This window comes from Malus domestica, chromosome 15 (assembly GCF_042453785.1).
Source record: "Malus domestica chromosome 15, GDT2T_hap1".
In the NCBI taxonomy this organism is placed as follows: domain Eukaryota; kingdom Viridiplantae; phylum Streptophyta; class Magnoliopsida; order Rosales; family Rosaceae; genus Malus; species Malus domestica.
In genome coordinates, this window is record NC_091675.1 from 36,585,590 (window position 1) to 36,606,276 (window position 20,687).

Consider the following 20,687-nt stretch of genomic DNA (forward strand, 5'->3'; position numbering starts at 1 on the left):
TCCATGAAACTTGAATCAAATTGAAGCTTAGGCCGAATAGAACACAATCTTACCAATTTCAAGCTAAAAAAATCACAGAATCTCGCTGGAGAAAGCACGATAATTCCGGCTCGCCAAACTCGACTTCTTGACGTCCAAAACACCTCGTTTTTCTTCTTCGCGCTTCGTGAAGACGTTCTAAAGCTTTTTAGAGGCTTAAAATCTTTTGAAAACTTCACATTTACATGTGCATGAACAATACCTCGAATTTGGGTTCTCGGGAAATCGAGGATTCCATGTCCAAAGAAAGGTATGGATGGGTTCATGACGATGAGATGAAGATGATGATGGTGTCTACAAGCTCGATCTGTGAATAAATGGGTTGGTTTGAAGATCGTCCGTACGATTGTACGAATAATGAAGAAAATCTGAAAGGGAGGGGAGAGAGAGAGTATGTGTGTGTGTGGTCCACGGGGGTCACCAACCAAAACCAAAGAAAAATACCATCTAAGTCCTAATTGGTTCCAAATTAATAGGACTTAGCACTAATTGGTCCAAAATCTAACCTACCACACCACCACACAAAACGTCCAAGGGTATATAAGTAATTTCACGCCGTCGAAAATAAATATTTCGGGACGGGCTGTGACAAGTTTATTCTTGGAATTTTCCAATATGAGACATAGATATTTGAAAACATGGAAAACACTTAGATTTTAAAAACCATAAAGACCCTGCAATGAAAAGAAACCAATTATCAATTTTTCCAACAGTAAGTAATTAAACTTGCTTGTCTTGATTCGAAAATTACAGGAAGATTGTTGTAGCTAGTTCCCTTTTTCACATTACCAATTTTTCCACCGTGAGTTCTAAACTTAAAACATGATAGAAAATAAACTAAAAAAAAGAAAAAAAAATTTCAACTTATCTATCAAAACATAAGCTCTAAGCTTGAATTATCTAATCATAGTGAGGATGAAATTTTCGTATGTTTACTCGAAAAATATAAACTTTCATCAATAGAAGTAATATGTTGAAAGTACACAAGCTCTCAACTAGAATTATTGTAAATTTTTCGTTCTTTTACTAGAAGAATATAATTTGTAGTAGGGGCCTGATCTCACCACATCTCACCACATGTCAGGTTTAAATCGATTAAATTGATGCCAAATGGTATTTTGTCTGCAGGGAAAAACAATAAAATGGATGGTAGGATAAACAGAAAGTGATTGTAGGATTTAATGAGTTTATTGACAAATTTGTGTTTTATTATTAATTTCATTTTGTACTTAATAATATCTATCTAATAGAATAAAATAGATGAATAATTTAAATTTAAGTTGGTGTAAACAAAAATAAAATTTTCCCAAAAAAGAATCCCCTAGTGCGCAGTCAAGTGAGATAGTAGTAGTTTCTCACTAACTCAGCCGCCGAAAAACTGTTGTGCAGCAGCCTCCAGCAGCCCAGTGCGTCTGCGTCTGCGTCTGCGTCTGCGTCTGCACCTCCAAGAGTCAGTTTCTTCTTGCTGCAATTTTATGTTGAATTAAATGAAATGGAGTTGAATTGAATCTTTCTCTGTTTGATGTTGGTTGATTGAGTGAAAGAGATAGTTTGGTTTATAGAATTAGAGGAGGTAGAAGACAATGGAATGGCTAGATTTACGGATTTTTCAAATTTCCTGGAAACTCGAATCCATCTCTCTTTTCCTTTTACATAATTTTTACTGAATTATGACAGGATTTTCTGTTGATTATTTCTTTAGTTGTTATAATTTTGGATGACAGTAAGGTGAATCCATGAGGGTAAATTCAAATAAAATACTCCATTAGCTACACTACCACAAACCCAAACCCAGCTAACAAACTTCTTTTTCTCAGGGTTGATTATCCGGTTTAGGGTTTAGGAGGCGACTGTGAAAAACCCTCTTCAACCATGGCGGCTGTCTGCACAAACCCTAAAATTTTACCATCACCGGCAGCTACCATGTCCTCTGTCAACATCCCCAACACCTCCCAATCCCAGCTCCTCTTCCGCTCGCATTTGCACAAACCCAAGATGCCAAAATTTCTAGTTTCCCGTCCCAATCTTCACAACACTTGTAATCCCCACATTCTCTGCTCTCAAACTGACAACCCCAAACCTACTCCCCGACCTGATTACATCCCCAACCGCATCTCTGACCCCAACTATGTCCGCATCTTCGACACCACTCTCCGCGACGGTGAGCAGTCCCCTGGTGCCTCCTTGACCTCAAAAGAAAAACTCGACATCGCCCGGAAGTTAGCAAAGCTTGGGGTTGACATAATTGAGGCTGGTTTCCCCGCCTCTTCCAAAGACGATGCCGAGGCTGTGAAGATGATTGCAAAGGAGGTTGGGAATGCAGTTGACAAGGACGGTTATGTTCCTGTCATTTGTGGATTGTCAAGGTGCAATAGAAATGATATTCAGACGGCATGGGATGCTGTGAAGTACGCCAAAAGGCCAAGGATTCATACTTTTATTGCGACCAGTCCCATTCATTTGGAGTATAAACTGAGGAAGACCAAGGAGCAGGTAATTGAAATTGCAAGGAACATGGTCAAGTTTGCCAGGGAGTTGGGATGCGATGATGTTGAGTTTAGCCCCGAAGATGCTGGGCGGTAAGGTTTTTGCTTTCACTCTACCATATGTATCTTTGAGCATGTGTGTGTAGTGTATTGTTGTGTAATTCATTGATATTTTTTTTAATAATGCTTATGTGTTGTGACCTGCTATAGCCTGATTTGCTCATTTTCTGAATCGTGAAGTTCTTTCTGTCCTTCTAATTTTTATTTTTTCTGATATAATTCATTTCATTTTCTTGTGTTTCGAAGTATAATTTTCCTTTTCTTCGTTGTCCCATACCCTACCAGATCCGAAAGGGAGTTTCTATATCAGATTTTGGGTGAAGTTATAAAGGCCGGGGCAACAACCTTGAACATTCCTGACACTGTAGGTTATAATGTGCCAGATGAATATAGTCAGTTGATCGCTGACATAAAATCTAATACCCCTGGAATTGACAACATTATCATTTCTACTCACTGCCAAAATGATCTTGGACTTTCTACTGCCAACACTTTAGCGGTATGCATTTGTTTATGTTTCGGTGTTCTTATTAGGCTCCTACTTAATAACACAATGCATTCACATCTTATCTCATCCATGTTCAGGGGGCATGTGCAGGTGCTAGGCAACTGGAAGTAACAATCAATGGCATTGGTGAAAGGGCTGGGAATGCTTCATTAGAGGAGGTGAGGGTTACTTCTGCAGCAACATAAATTTGCATACTTTCAAGATTAATTTGTGTCGTTGAATTTGAAAATTTTAACATTGTTTCAAATGAAGTTCTTTTTGTAAACTTGATGCCAACAGTATCCACTTAGATTTCATGTTGTTGTTTGCAACAAATAACACCTCCAAGATGTCTTGCTATTAAAATTTCCTCCAAGATGTTTGGCTTAGAAATCGTTGCTAAGAAAAGGAAACAGTGACTGTTTGGCAAATTGGGAATATTGGTGAGTAAAGCTAAAGAGGATGGAGGATTTGTGGCATAAGTAAAAGTAGATATTGGGATAGTACAGATTGGTGGGAATTATAATATAGAGACTAATGGGGGCTGCCGTAATCCTTGGGAGGAACTGAAGGATATAAAGATTTTCAGAAATTCTGAAAGTTGGCGGTTGAGAAGTCTTGGAACTGATGTTTTCGTGATTTTGAAATTTTTTTTATGTTCGGACCTCATTTACAAAGATTCTGATATGTATTCGAAGATATTACAGATTTATTCATGTCCTATGCTGATACAGTTTGAATAATTCTTCTGGAGAAGTTTCTGTGCTACATGTTTCTAGCATCTTACAACATTCTCATTGATCTTGTTACCTAACAGTATTCAAGAATTCACTGATTAATTTGATGCTTTCCTATGTAAATTGGTGTCAAAACTATATGCTCTATGTTATTTGCATTCTTCGTTGGGAAATATGACTGAACCTTAAAATATCTTTCTGAATATGGCTCCTTAATGTTTCTGGGGCAACATTGATTGTCTTCAAATGTATTCCATTGTTTTATATTGTTTGACTCAGTTCTTAAAACATTAATATGCAATACTCTTCATATGCTCTTGTTTTACTTTATATTACAATTTTAAACGAATATATGTGCAGGTTGTCATGACCTTAAATTGTCGCGGGGAGCATGTTCTTGGGGGGCTTTATACCGGAATCAATACTAAGCATATCTATGTAACAAGCAAGATGGTATCTCGTTAACTTCTTTCAGAACTTCAACCAATTACTGCTTCATTACCATAAGTCCTTTTATCAGAGTTTCATGCTGAATGATTTGCTTGTTTAGGTGGAAGAGTACACTGGGTTGCATGTGCAGCCACACAAGGCTATTGTTGGAGCTAATGCTTTTGCACATGAAAGTGGTATCCATCAGGTTCTGAAAAAAATGTGTCTATTTGATGGCTCATCATGGTACCTAAACAATATAACCTGATGCCTCTTTCCAAATTTAAATGGAAAAAGGAGGGGGAGGGGGGTATTAATCACTCATACACTGTTGTAGACTTAACAAATTTTCTATCTGATTTTCATTACTTTTATAGACTCCATGAAAATTGTGATAGACTTTCATAGAGTTTAATAAACTTTTACGGACATGCTTTGTACATTCATCTTTCCTATCTTCCCAAAACACATCCATGGTTTCTATGGTTATCACCGTCAAAAGTCTCTTTAAAGTCAACCATAAATTTCTAATTGAATACACCTCCCGTAAATGTCTTTGCTAATTTCCATGTTTCAGGTATTATATTGAATTTGTTAATATGTATTTGTAAAAGACTTTCTAATCTGTAGGATGGAATGCTTAAGCACAAAGGTACATATGAAATCATATCTCCTGAAGATATTGGGTATGAACGGTCCAATGAAGCTGGTATTGTTCTTGGGAAACTCAGGTATAATGTATTCTTTTATGCTAATTCCAATTTGTGGTTTTGAATACTTTTTTGCCCCTGTATGGCACCTTGTGTTGATAAAAACAACATGCAAAACTAAGTGTTCTGTCCTCCTATTGCAATGATTAATAACCATGTTACATGCTTCTTTATGGCTGAGGTGTTAACTACATCTTGAGAATTGTGTGTTCGATCTGTATATTTTAAGCAGTCTCTCACTACATTAAAGCTTCCTCTCTTCTGGTTTGTAAGTTGCAACAAATTGTTTATTTTCAAGTTTCAAGTTAAATTTCAACACGTAATGGCTTGTTTGATAATATTTTCTTTTTTGGTTCAGGTTTTCCATTTGAATTTTTTATAACGGCGGAAGAAGATTTTAATTTTATTATGATTATTTTGTTTTGCAAGGGGGAGATGGGAGGTGCATATGCATGATTCTATATACTTTTCCTGATATCTCCTGTACATCTGTCATCTCTTTTCGCATCTCTGTTTATAATTAAAACAGATTTCCTAAAACCAAAATTGTTACCAAACAAGCCTTGAATTTTTTCTATTTTAGTTTTGAGAGACTTCGAACCTTCATCTTCCAACTAATTTCGTATTTTTTTTATTACACTTTCACTTCAGTGTTGACCTAGACTCAGATCAATACAAGGGTTTCAGATTAAAAACCCGAGGTTGGGAGGAAGGACTTGGATAGTTGCGTTTTGGTATATTGTTACATTACCTTGTGATCCTTATATACAAGTTTGTGAAATGGACTACATTTTCTTCTTAATATGAGTTCTTATTGTATAATAATCAACCATGCGTGTCTGCAACCAGGGATGTGCTAGCATGCCTTTTGTTCTCTCAACGTACTGTTCTTGTAATTCTTGGGGAAATACTGTAGCTCAAGGTCTGTTACGAAAGAATGAGCTCATCAAGAATCTTGAAGCCTTGGCTACTTATTCAATAAGATAAAAATGCACCATTTTGGGTGTTCTTTTTTTCACTTAAACATGGATTACAGTTGCTGTATTTTATTGGAATTTACTTATTTTATGTGTGCACTACTGATTTAATCCCTCAAAATGTAACTTTTCCTTTCCTTTTTGTTCTGGGTATAATTTTCTTCTGTAGTGGGCGTCATGCTTTGAGAAATCGACTTGCGGAGGTATGCAATGACTCTTATTCTTTGCAAGTTATATCCATTAAATTTATTAGTTGCTTTCGCTCACCTCCTTTCTGCTCTTCTTTACTCTTGTTAGCTTGGCTATGAGCTTGAGGATGATCAACTTGCTACTGTGTTCGAGCATTTCAAAGCTGTAGCCGAACAGAAAAAGGTAAATTCAAAGGTGTAGCAGTATCCCCATGTGAGTCTTAGGAAATGTCAAATCAATAAATAATGCATTAATCAAACTTGTAAACTTTTTAAACAGTCCATCCATGATAAATGCATGACATCCACAGGTGAACATTGTTAAGATGACCATCATATGGAAAATGGTTGGGTTGATTGCTATTGAAGAATTATAAATTCATGTTATTATTGTAAAATTAAGGATATTTGCTATATCATCTAATAAGCCAGTAGATAAGCCTAATCTTAGATTCAAAGTAACAAGAGTTGGACATGATTAGAGCAACTCATTTTCTTCATAAATTTTGTACTCTAGCTTGGAGTTGGACATTATTTGTTAGCTGTGCAGTCTCTCAACTTAAATCAGACAAGAATGACGGGAATGTAATAGAGGACACCATCCAATATCTTCAAACCTTCACTATTTATACCAAAAAATTCACCTTCACCATCTGCTTGCCTTAACAAATAACTTACATAAATGTGAATAATCATGAAATATGCTAATATTTGGAAGCAGCACATGGCACCAAAGAGGGAAAAAAACTTATGCGATCTGTAATGCATGTTTGCTTTGCTGCTACCAATGCGTTTCCAGCCATTGGAGGTTTTGTGGTGAATGTTGGGAAAACAAGGCTTATCTTTGTTTCAACTGTTACAATAGTAGACTGAAATGTTGATGTATGGATCGACATTGTATAAATTGGTCAAAATTATATCGTACTAGCAGCTTTTGACGACATGTACAAGAGATTAGATACCAAAAGAGAGTTGGATATCTATAAACTGGCTAGAGCACAAGAAAGGAAGACAAAAGACTTGAACCAAGTGAGGTGCATCTAGGATAAGAATGGAAATGTTCTAGCTATGGAGAATGCGGTTAAAAGACAAATGGAGAGCTTATTTTCATAATCTTTTCAATGAAGGACACGGCATGAGTACTTCTTTGGGTGAGTTGAGTAACTCGGAAGAGTGTAGAAATTACTCCTTAGAGGAAGTGGTTGTAGCTCTGAAAAAGATGAAGCATAGAAAAGCAGTGGTTCTAAACGATATACCGATTGAAGTATGGGAGGTCTTGGGGAGATAGGTATAACATGTCTCACAAACTTTTTCAATAAGAAAACGATGAAGATGCTAAATGAGTGGAGAATAAGCACCTGGGTGCCTATCTACAAGAATAAGAGTGACGTACAAAATTGCATGAACCATAAGGGTATGAAGTTAATGAGTCATACAATGAAGCTTTGGGAGAGAGTAATTGAGCATAGATAGGGGTCTTAGAGAATCAATTCTAGTTCATGCCAAGGCACCCGACTATGGTGGCAATCTATCTCTTATGAAGATTGATGGAACGTTATAGAGATATGCAAAAGGATTCGCACATGGTCTTTATAGATTTGAAAAAGGTGTATGATAAGGTCTTAAGAGAAATTCTTTGGAGGATTCTAGAGAAGAAATGAGCATGAGGAGCATATATCCAAGCAATAAAGGATATGTATAATGGAGCAAGCACTCCAGTAAGAGCTCATGAAGGACAAACTGAAAGCTTTCTCATAACCATAGGATTACACCAAGTCTCAGTTTTAAGTCCTTACCGTCTTGCATTGGTAATGGACGAGTTAATGGGACATATTGAAGATGATATCCCTTTGTGTATGCTTTTGCAGATGATGTAGTGTTAATCAATGTATTAAAAGGAGGAGGCGTAGGCGAGAGGTGAGACGTTCCATTGATAGCCCCGCCTAGGCGTGAGGCGAAGCCTCATGGGACCTAAATAACTTAATATATATTGCATATATAATTACATATATAGCATAAAACTTTGTAAAACAAATATAATTATAACTAAGCCAAAGATAATATCTTCTTCTTCATTACTAAGTGTAGTTGTACTTGGAAATTATGTCATACTTAAAATGTTGTAATTACATATTTTATTGTAAGCAATTATAGTGAACTTCAAGAGAAATAAGGTTGAGTGGCCACAATTATAGGGAGTTTGAAGGGAAATAAAGGCAGAATGTCGCAATTATAAGCAATTCAAAAGGAAATAAAGGCTAAGTGGAGCTATTATAGGGAATTTAAAATGAAATAAAGATTGAGTGGAGCAATTATTATAGGGAATTTAATGGAAATAATGGTTGAGTGGAGTAGTTATAGGAATTTTGAAGAGAAATAAATCTTGGCCAATCAAAATGCTAGGTGGTAGAATTTGAATGGGCAATAATTAATAAAAAAAAAAAAAAAAAAAAAAAAAACCAGAAAAGAACTTTCTCTTTTTTTCTTCTCTTGAAACTAGAGTGACACACAGAGGAATGGCAGAAACAGAGGAACGGCAGAAATAGACCTGGAATTAGAAGGAAAAAAAGGCTCAACTGAAAGCCTAGGCATGCCCCGAAGTCACCTTACGCCTACCCTCACAAAACAAAGCCGAAAACCCAGCAGCCCCGCCTCCAAAAGAGCCTAGGCGCACCCCAAGGCTAGTTTTTTAAAACACTGGTGCTAATAGATGAAACGCAAGAGGGAGTAAATGCAAAGCTTAACCTTTGGCGGGAAGTGTTGGAATCTATAGGTTTTTGCCTAAGTAGGTCAAAGATAGTATATGGAGTGCAAGTTTAGTGGGAATAGGGGTGCAAATGAGATGGGGGTGAGGATTGGGGCTCAAAAAGTACCAGTGTTATCCTGGATATATTTGCAAAAGAACGGAGAATTAGATGGAGATCTCAATCATAGAATACAAGCTGGATGGATGAAGTGGAAGAGTGTATCAGTTGTGTTGTGTGATCGTCATATACCACTAAAGCTCAAGGGAAAATTTTATAGGACGACAATAAGAACAACAATGCTTTATGACACAGAATGTTGGGCGGTTAAAAACCAACACGTACAAAAATGAGCGTAGCGGAGATGAGAATGCTTCGTTGGATATGTGGACGCACGAGAAATGATAAGATTAAGAACGAGGATATCTGAAGTAAGGTAGGAGTGGCCACAATTGAAAATAAGATGAGAGAAATCGGTTAAGGTGGTTTGGACACTTGAACCGAAAACCTATAGATGCTCCGGTTAGAAGATGCGATTAAGAGATAGAGGCTCAAGGCAAAAGGGGTAGAGGAAGACATAGGAAGACTTGGAAAGAGACATTCAGAAAAGATACGAAGTACTTAGAGCTAACGGAAGACTTGGTGCATAACTATGAAGCATGGATACGTCATTCTGGTCATATATCCCGTATTAGGTACTTGGTTGGATACAATACGCACCAGATACGTACAGATACAGGTTGGATACGTATCTGGATCAACAGATACGGTTTGATCCAATGGATTCAGGTATCTTACTACGGGATACAGGTGTCCTACATACGGGATACGACTGTCCTACATATGGGATATGGGTGTCCAAGTTTTGAGGATGAAATGACTGACAAAAACCTAGAATAGCAGCTCATCTGAACAAGGCAAGAGAGGGAGAGAGAGCGCCGTATCTACCATTGGAAGGAAAAGGAGCTGACTGCAGCGGACTTGAAATGGTACGGCTGTTAGGGTTTTTGTTTAATGTTAGGTGGTCTTTTCTTTTAAACCAGGCCCAATTTTTCTTATGCTGAGAAAACAAAAGCCCAACAAAAATAAGCTTCAAAATTCTATATTATAATTTATATCTATAATTGTACCTCATAGATCATCCTTGCAAAATATTAGCTAAATCTAAAATATTTGAGGCATCTAATTGAGTTCAAAGAAATTGACGAACACTTTGCTCTCTAAGAAACATTGAAATTTCGTTGTGGTAATTATATAGGCAAATGGTTTCGGATTGAGTTGAATTTTTGTATGGATGATCTATGAATCGAATCGAGACTTACAAAATAAACGGTTTGAATCATGGAAGTTCGACGTAGAGTGGGTTCCACAACTAATCCCAATTTTTTCCCTTAAGAGGCCTATATATATATATATTATATATATATATATATATTGTATGTATTTAATTGTCGTATCCATGCCACATCGTATCCTCATTTTTAAAATTTTGCCGTATCATATCGTATCACCGTATCCTTATTCGTGCTTCGTAGCTGAGCGCAATGGCGTTCTAGAACTCATACAACTATCCCCACTTAGTGGGATAAGGTTTGGTGGTGGTTGTTTTGTATTCCTTCTTATTTTAAGTTTTCTAAAAATCTGATGCAAGCACCATTAAGACGGTAAACTTATTGGATAGGCATATGGATATCATTGCAGAATAGAAAATGAAGCGATTATAGTAAATTTTTTCTTGAAAGACGAGAGTCTGAAACATTGGAATCTGCATAGGAACCATCCAATTGATTAAGATTCTCAGTGAAGATGGATTTTGGACCGAATAAACTCTGAAACATATGAATCTTTAACATATTTAAATCCTTGTTTTGGTGCTTGAAGATATTCTTGTTTTAACCTCTTTTTTCCACTGTTGGTATCCCAGATTATAACTGATGCAGATCTCGGAGCACTGGTGCGAGATGAAGTTTTTCAGCCAGAAGTTGTCTGGAAGCTTCACGATTTACAGGTTTTTCGAGATAGTGTTCAATCATGTTCATTATATGCCCAATGAGTTTTAAGAGTTGATCATCTCTAATTTATTGGACTGGATGCTCAGGTTACCTGTGGAACTCTTGGTCTTTCTACAGCGACTGTTAAACTAATTGATGCTGATGGGAGAGAGCATGTGGCATGTTCAGTTGGAACGGGTCCAGTAGATTCGGCTTACAAGGCTGTTGATCTCATTGTGAAGGTTTGATAAGAACATTAGTTTTCACTATTGCAAGTTTACATGTCTGCTTCGATGAGTTTATAAAATTTGTCACCAAAGATGAATGATGGACGATGATTATAGAACTTTCGTTGGAAGTACTTTCAATCTTGGACATTCGTTATATTGTGAACTTTATTTTCCCACAAGCTGTACATGTGCTACCACACCATTATACACCTGTGTGTTGTAAAGCAGTTTGTTTACTTTTTGCATAGCAGGAACCTGTAATGCTCGTTGAGTACTCTATGAATGCGGTCACAGAAGGAAATGATGCAATAGCAACTACTCGTGTTGTAATCCGACCAGAAAACAGACGTATGGTTACTCATGCTCACACCGGAGAATCAGTTCAACGGACATTCAGGTTTGGTGTCTATAAGTTGGCTTGTTTTCAAATACTTCCCTCTGTTCGCGTATTAACAGAATAAAATTCTCTGTTGTCCTCTGGTGGCAGTGGAGTTGCAGCAGGAATGGATATTGTTGTCTCTAGTGTCAAGGCCTACATCGGCGCATTGAATAAGATTATAGGTTTCAACAAAAGGTCGCCGACAAAGATTCCAGCGGAACTAACGCCGGTGTCTGCATGAAGAGTGGTCGGTGCAATTTACATGTGATTTGTAAGCTCGCAAATCATGGTTCCAGTTGGTATCTTGTACAAAGATGTCCAGAAATTCACTTCAGGGACGACCTACATTGGCTCAATTGTGTATGCAATGTTTTGGAAGAGGAATTATTCAGAGATTTTGTATTATTGAAACTGTTTTTTGTTATGAATTTTATAGTTTCGATTGCGAAAATATAATTCTGGCCTTGTATCATTGTAGTTCTCTAACGTGTATTCCAGTTCAAGATATCTCCAGCTCGAGGCCATAAAGTATTTCAGGATTTGGTTTGAGACCCCAAATGTCACCATTGCACTAAAATAGTGACTTTCATGTGGCGTTCTGTGTCAATGAAATGAAATAAGAACATGTGAACAAAAATTATAAATGCTTTTAATTCATAGGTAAGAGGCATCATTTACTCGTACCATATATGTCATCCTCTAAAAGTAGTCGCGGGATTTGAATTTTGAGCAGTCGGGATTGAATTTTCCGTTGAGAATTCCAGTGGGGGAAGAAAGTAGGAAGGCCCAGAACGCCAGTTCTGATTGCTTGAAATTTCTAGGCAGAGCTTTCAGTTTCTACAGCCAGAATTGACAACCAGATGTTATAAAAAAAACAATATTTAGCATAATTATAAGTGCTTGAAAATCCTACGTTGACTGAAAAATTGCTCGAAAATATAATGTTTACCGCTCACACTACGGCCAATTCTGAAACTTTAGACTAGTACAGTAGCACTCAAACATTAAGGGCCTGTTTGAAGTACTTTTAAAATAACTAAAAGTGCTTTTAGTAAAAATGTTTGTGTAACTAGTTCTTAATAAAAGTGCAAGTGAATCTTAAAAGTGTTTTTGGAATAGAAAAACATTTTCTCTAAAGGTGCTTTCAGACATTTTAAAAGCACTTCTAACGTTTACCGCTTTTGGCTTCTTGAACCGAAATATTTAATTTTTAAATCTTCATTCGAGGATTATTCCTAGTAAGCTCAGTCGGAAAACGTAAACCTCTATGATTACTCCAATCTGGTCCTTGAACACGTTTACCAATCGTTGGTATGTTGCGCTTGCGCTCTTGAGACCAAAATGCATGACTCTGTAGCATTAGGTGCCCCACTCAATCACGAACGCGGTCTTCTCTTTATCATGTCCATACATGGTAATCTGATTGTAGTCTAAGTATGCATCCAAGAAGCTGAGTAGTTGGTTCTGAGATGTTGAATCCACCAGTATGTCGATTACGGAACAATGACTTTGCTGAGAAGAAGGTAGAAATGGAAAACCTAGTAGAGGAGAAGGTAAGAGTTCCACAAGATATTTAAAGATATTTCAAGAGACATTTGAGTCATTGAATACGGACTGATTTCTCTCTGAATCAATGAAATCAATAGTTGCAATCAGTTGAGAATATTAAAGAAAATTTCTCGTTTTGTGTGCATATGCAATAAAGGCAAACTTCAACATTGCAACCCTTATGGCACAACACTCGAGATCGCACGTCTGAATTTGAAATGTCTCCGCTACTCCACAGAACAAGATCGCCATCTGAAGATAGAAGAATAAACCGTACGTATTTCAACTAATTCTGAAAGGCATAGTCTTTGGATAACTATCTATCCTCGAGGGGAACAAGTTCATTTCAAATACGTAATTAGGGGTAATTGTGGAACTATAATTTTCTAAGGCCGAAGTAAGGCAGTCGGAATGCCGTTACCTTATAAGTCCAGTAATGAACTCAACAACTTTGAATAGAGCTAGATTAGTGGAGATGGCAAAAAGACTATTGAGCAAATAGATTAAAAGATGAAAAAAGAACCCCTAATCCCTATCCCGTAAAAGGCAAAACGTCACTGCCTTCGCTTCCACCTCACCAACAGTTATTAAGGTAGTCTCCTTAAGGAAACCAACTCCGAAGTATTGCAACAAAAAGCTTTTCAACCTGCAACCAGGAAATAAATATTACGATTTGAAGTTATAAGATGACTGTTTGTCAAGCAATTTTTCCAAAGTTTTAAAGAATATGTTAAAATGGGCGAATGATAAGGACTTGTTTGGATGTACTTTTAAAATGACTGAAAACGCTTTTTGTGAAATTGATTTTGAGTTGTAAAAGCACTTTAAGTGCTTTTCGAAAGAAACACCAGATATGTGCTTCTTGCAGGAATCACTTAAAGTACTTTTTCAGGATCCACTTGGATTTTTACTAAGGATTGGTTTCAAAAATATTTTCCCCAAAAACGCTTTCAGTCATTTTAAAAATACATCCAAACGAGCCCTAAAGTGTCACTCGGGTGGTCTTTATTGGAAGAAAAAAACCTCATAGATTTTGCAGGTAAAGATTGAGAGAGGATCCTCACCGGATCTTATTTGTGAGGATCCCAGGGATCCTACAATCACATTCATTCATCATACATCATGTTGCTAGTTTTTGTTAGGTACTGTTTATATTCGATTTTAAATAAAAAAAAACATATAATGATTTTTGACCGAACGATGTATGATGAACAGATGTGATTTGAGGATCCTCGGGATCCCCACAAAAAGAATCTGGCAATGATCCTCACAAAGAGGATCCGGCGAGGATTTGTAAAAATTGGTAGCTGGGGTCATCACTATTCACTGATCTTTTAGTGTGGACAGAGACTTGGCTCCTTAAGATTGAAGAGGAGTTTTTCTTTATGATAAATAACTAATTGATTAACGGAACTTTGTGCTTATATTTGGAATTATTCATATTATAAATAACTATATAAAGATCATCTTTATAAAAGATCAATTAAAAATAAGGTCATTTAGTCAATTAATTGTAACAAATAGATAGACTATCCGAATATGACATTTGAATGAAGCTGTCTGGTTATACCAAGTCTAGTGCACCTTTATTGCTTAATTTATAGTAAGTTAGTAACGCTTGCAGGCTTGGACATAGACGGATTTGTCCATTTGTTTTTATATAATTGATAACTAAACGATCTCATATTTTATTGGTTTCTGTAAAAATGATCTTTGCACAATATTTTATAATATAAATATTTTCGATCATAAATATAAAATTTCATAAATCGATCACATAGCTCATTCATTAAGTGGCCAAGTTTTTTTTTTTTTTTTGGAACGAATTATTCCTTAGTTTTTGGTCAATCACCGTCAAAGTCTTTGTTTTAGTGGTTGTTTGATATCATTGTCATGGTCTGTGGGACCATAGAAGCATTAAGCAATAAGCATATTCATGTGAAAAATCTGATCGAGACACAAACCTACCTCCTTACTCGTCTAATAAAATGTATAAACCTTTAATCGCGTAAATTAACTTACTCAGGGGATTTTCAGGTTTGATAAATGAGTGGCAGACATATGATGTAAACATTTTTATTTGAATATAATATAAAATTTTGTCCCCAACAAAAGGATTAGGAGATAAACACATACAAACACGTACGCAACTTTGAAATCAAAACAATGCATCCTAAGAAATAAAAATATATCAACTATAGTACTATATAGTTTAGTCATTTTCTTTTTCACTTATAAATAAGAGATTTCGGGTTCGGTTCACAAGAACTGCGAGAGCATATTGTATTTATATTGGGTTTAATATCTTGTAAGGCAATACGAAGAATAGCCAAACCTTTTGTAAGTCCTTACAAAGTTTCTCTTTTCAGCGATGTGGAATTCTTTTACTTTCGCATCCTTACACGTCTTTCATGTGTGGCGAATTACAAGCCAAACAAGTAAACAACATGAATCGGGTGGCATGGAGTTCTTGTGGCTGTTGTGTTTCACATGTGTTCCAACTTGCTCTGATACTATAAAGAAATTTGAGATTCCACTATAAAATCAATTGGCAATATGTGGAATGGCCCAACCTTTTATTGGTTCTTACAAGGTTTCTCATTTCACCAATTCGAGACTTGTTTATCTTCACATTTTCACAATTGTAATTGCCGGTCCTTATAACGTGAACTTGTAACTAAGCAGGACTAGTTCAATCATCTCTCCCTTTATATGTAAAAAGATATTTGTATTATAAAAATAAGATAAATCCGGTCCTAAATTTCTCACAACCCAAAATTACCCTTATTGAATAAAAACAAGAAGAATACTTGGCTACTCAAAGGAGTAGGAGTTCCTACTCAAAATGATTCGTTGTCAATTATAGAACTCCGTTTTTATAATCAGAACCATTAATATTATAAATCACTCTATAAAGATCATCTCTACAAAAAAATCAATTAAATCTAAAGTCGTTTAGGCATCGAACTATATAAAAACAAATTAATGGAATTGGTAAAAGCATTACGAATTGTCTATGTATTTGCTAGAATAGATTAACAAAATGACCTTAGTTTTAATTCATTTTTTATAGAGATGATCTTTATAGTGTGTTTCATAATATGAACGGTTCTTATCATAAACACAAAGCTCTGTGATTCGAACACAAAGAGTTTTGAGTAGGAGTTCCTACTCATCTTTGAGTAGCCAAACATTGTTCTAAAATTAATTCAAAACAAATGTACCTCATATTGTTTTTTAATAAATTAATTGAGTAATGCTAGGGAGCCCAAATTTTTAAACTAAATTTGTGAATCAAATGACGTGTTGGTTGATAATTGGATTATTATTTAAGTATTGATTAACGTGCTTATATCCTATTAGTGACACACCCTTTAGTTTGCAAAAGTTGGTTTAAAATATTTGGTTTCCCTAGCATTACCCATATTAAACTAAGGGATGAGGAAGTGTACTAAACTTCACAATTGGGCTAGCCATAATAATTTGGATTGAATTCATTTTTGACGAGAATTGAACCTAAAATCTTTCATTTACAAGTGAAGAGGAATACTATTGTATGTAGTACTGTGTGAGATATGTGCCTCATATTAAGTGGACAAATATGAGGATAAGAAAAGGTTAAAGATAAAAATTTACTTTTGACGAGAATTGAACCTAATTCTTTATTTGATTGAGTTGATCTTCAATAAAGAAAACTTGAAAATAAGAATTAATAATTAATCCTATCTTTAATTCTCTTTTCTGATCTCTTTATCATGAACAACAGAGCTTGAAGAAGTTGTAATCGGCAACTCATTCCTCAGCCAGCCACAAAGGAAGTCTCCCGAAGAAAACCAACTCCGGATTTAGTTTGACAAAAATATTACAACAAAAGGCTTTTCAACCTGCAACGCGGAAATATTAGGATTTTGAAGTTATAGGATGACTATACATAATGATTACGATCTGCACGCAATTTTTCTGCGGACCTGGATCCTCTCCGAGGTAAACTCTCGGAATCCTACTGAGCAACAAATACGGGCCATTGGATTTCGATCCAAAAGCTACAAACAAGGAATCTCTCTTAAAATTATAGTAATTGTACCTGTTGGATCGAAATCTAACAGCCGTGTTTATTGCTCAACACGATCCCAAAGGTATGCCTCGGAGAGGATCCAGTTCCTTTTTCTGCAGTTTTAATGAAATGGACGAATGATAAACTGCCACGCCGGTGGTCTTTATTGAGAAAAAACTCATATATTTTGTAGTTAAAAATTGGTAGGTGGGATCATCACTATTCACTGATATTTTAGTTTGGACAGAGACTTGGCTCTTTAAAGTTGAAGTGGAGTACATCTTCTAGATACTTTGTAATTGATTAATGAAACTTTGTGCTAATAAAACATCGTTTGTATTACAAATTACTCTGTAAAAAATTAATTAAAATAAGATTGTTTAGTTAATTAACGGTAACAAATAAATAGACGGTTCATAATTCTTTTAGCGGATTCATCAATTTGTTTTATATGGTTCAAGCTAATAAACATGAAATTTCATGTAGTGAATTGAAGAGGAATTCCTCCTTATTCATTGAGGAGCCAAGCTAATAACATAATTTTTGGTCGTTTTGTTTTTGTTGTTGTTGGATGTCATTGTCATGGAAGCATATTCAAGGTAAAATCTGATTGAGACACAAGCCTACCTTCTTAGCACTTACTCCAGTAAATGTACAAACCTTTAATCGCATAAATTTAACTTATTGGGGGGATTTTTAGGTTTTTAGGCCATCTCCAACCGATGGCTGGCCAGAGGGCTCGTTTTAGCCCTCTGGCCCTCCAAGATTCTCCAAGATATTAATATTTTAATGAACAGTACATGGCCATATTTGCCTCCGTCTCCAACCGAGGGCCAGAAGGCCAGAGGGCTCGTTTTAGCCCTGTCACAAAAAACCGTCTCCAACCGAGGGCCAAAGGGCCATAGGGCCAAACATAATTTATTATTTAAAAACTACAATTTAAATTCAAATCTAACGGCTAGGTGACGTCAACATGATGTCAGCTAGCCGTTGGTAGCTGACATCATGCTGACGTCAGCTAGCCGTTGGATTTGAATTTTTTTTGCTATAAATAGGGTGGATATTGGGCTATAATTCACACAACTTTAAATTCAATCTATTTCAATTCAATCTCTTGCAATTCAATCTCTTTCAATTCAAGTTTGCAATGAATTCCAACTTTGGATCTTCATCCAATTCCAATTGGGGGTCCTCATCCAATTCCAAATTGGAAGCAAAATGGGCGCAAATGAGACGAGAAGATGAGGAGTCTGATGAAGAAGCTGAAGTAAGGCGCAACACACAAAACATGGCAGCAGCCATGGCTGCGGCCATGGTGTGTCAGCCAACTGAGGAACAACCTCAATGGGGTGGCTCTGTTGCTAGTCGCTCTTACAAACCACGAAACAGAGCGATGGCGCATGCCAATCTGATGAACAACTACTTCAACCCCGACTCGGTGTACACAGAAGAGGATTTCAGACGTCGCTTCCGGATGAGGCGTCATGTCTTCGAGCGTTTACTTCGTGATGTCCAACAGGTCAATCCATACTTTCGACAGAAGCGGGACAAAGCAGGCCGCCCTGGTTTCTCACCTCATCAGAAGGTTACTGTTGCACTCCGAATGATGGCATATGGCTCCTTAGTTGATTCGATGGATGAAACCCATGGTATGTCTGAGTCTACATGCCTTGATACTCTTGAAGAATTTTGTAACACAATTGTTCAGGTTTACAAAGACGAGTACCTCCGAGAGCCAAATCAAGAAGATCTGAATCGGTTCCTTCACAAAGCTGAAGACCGTGGGTTTCCGGGCATGATAGGGTCATTAGACTGCATGCATTGGGAGTGGAAGAACTGTCCCACTGGATGGCAAGGAAGCTTTAGCGGAAGGTCGAGAAAGCCAACTGTTGTGTTAGAGGCAGTTGTCTCATATGACACATGGATCTGGCATGCTTTCTTTGGAGTCCCTGGATCCCAAAATGACATTACAGTTCTTGGGCGTTCACCCCTCTTCAATAACTTGACGGAAGGTAAAGCACCTCAACTTGACTACTACATCAACGGCCGTGAATACAATATGGGGTATTACTTGGTAGATGGCATCTACCCAAAGTGGGCAACACTTGTCCAAGCAATTCCAAACCCTAGGAATGATGCAGAAAAGTTGTTTACCTTACACCAAGAGGCATACCGGAAAGATGTTGAGAGAGTTTTCGGTATTCTACAAGCACGGTGGAAGATTATCAGCGAATCGGCAAGAGGGTGGAGTCGAGAAAATTTGAACTCCATCATGATGTCTTGCATCATATTACACAATATGATAGTGGAGGATGAGCGAGATGGGTATATTGATGGAGAGTCCGATGATGACCAAGAAGATCCAAATAGGTCAAGAAGGGCTCTAGCAAAAATATATGATGGGCCTAATTTGCCTTTCAATCCAAGAACTGGTAATATCTCTATAAATGAGTATATGAGGCGCTATAGAATGATACGTTCTCATGCCACAAATACGTACCTACAACAGGATCTTGTTGCACATCTTTGGGCCAAAAGAAGCATGGAGTAGGCTTTTAAGTTTTATGTTGTTAAATGTTTTTAAAAATGTTGTTTAAGTTTCATGTTGTTAAATGTTTTTTTTATGTTGTATAATTTGTATGTTGGTTAATGTTATTTAATGTTATTTCATATTGTTTAATGTTGTTTCATGTTACTTAATTTAATTTAATGTTGTATAAATGGCCTAGGAAAAAAATAGAATTGAAAAAAATTATGAAACAAATTTTGTGAAATAGAAGTTATAGGAAATAAAATATGAATCAAATTTTGTAAAATAGAAGTTATAGGAAAAAAATAGAATTTAAAAAAAAATTGAAACAAATTTTGTAAAATAGAATTGAAAAAAAATATGAAACAAAATTTGATTAATATAAAAAGGAAAAAAAAAAGTTAAAAAAAAAAAAAAAAGGCCTAATAATACAACGGCTACTAGCCGTTGTATTAAAAAACATTCAAACTATTAGTGTCGGTTATAACCGACACTAATAGTAGAACTATTAAAAAAAAATAAAACCTGTTTAATGCTGTCGGTTTTAACCGACAGCAATAGAAAACATTAAAAAAAAAATAAGCCAGCCCCGGGCTGGCTGGCTGGCCGAAAGCAGCCAGCCCTCCAGCCCTCTCCGATCCCGTGGGGCCCTCCCAGATTCCAGAGCCCTCTGGCCTAGCCCTCGGTTGGAGACGGTTTTAGGGCTATTTTCGGCCCTCTGGCCCTCTGGACCCTTCGGTTGGAGATGGCCTAGGGAATATGGGTAGAGGTTGATAGGTTGCTTAGACAAATGAGAGCAGACAGATGATGTAAACATTTTTATTGGAATAATATAAAATTTTCCATCGTTAATATAATTAAAAAAAAAAACAAAAAACTTTGTCCCAAACAAAAGGACTAGGAGAAAAAGACATCCAAGCACATACGCATCTTCGAAATCAAAACAATGCATCCTCGAAATAAAAACATAACAACTATAGTATAGTCTATTCATTTTCTTCTTTATTATGAGGTCTTGAATTCGACTCACATACATTGCAAAAACATTTATATTTGTGTTGAGTTTAATCCCTAAATGATTGAATCATTATATAGGCT

The 20,687-nt window shown here is 36.4% G+C and overlaps 1 protein-coding gene across 1 annotated transcript; it reads left to right on the forward strand.

Moving 5' to 3' along the window:
- The first annotated feature begins 1,222 nt into the window (after positions 1-1,222).
- LOC103405612 (2-isopropylmalate synthase 1, chloroplastic-like) lies at positions 1,223-11,929 on the forward strand. The gene is made up of 13 exons (XM_029093626.2): positions 1,223-1,489; positions 1,857-2,618; positions 2,871-3,084; positions 3,171-3,251; positions 4,170-4,262; positions 4,360-4,446; positions 4,869-4,969; positions 6,095-6,128; positions 6,223-6,297; positions 10,782-10,865; positions 10,956-11,090; positions 11,330-11,475; positions 11,566-11,929. Exons 2-13 carry the CDS (start codon positions 1,912-1,914, stop codon positions 11,696-11,698), a joined length of 1,890 nt encoding a protein of 629 aa, XP_028949459.2. The 5' UTR covers positions 1,223-1,489; positions 1,857-1,911; the 3' UTR covers positions 11,699-11,929.
- Positions 11,930-20,687: the final 8,758 nt, after the last annotated feature.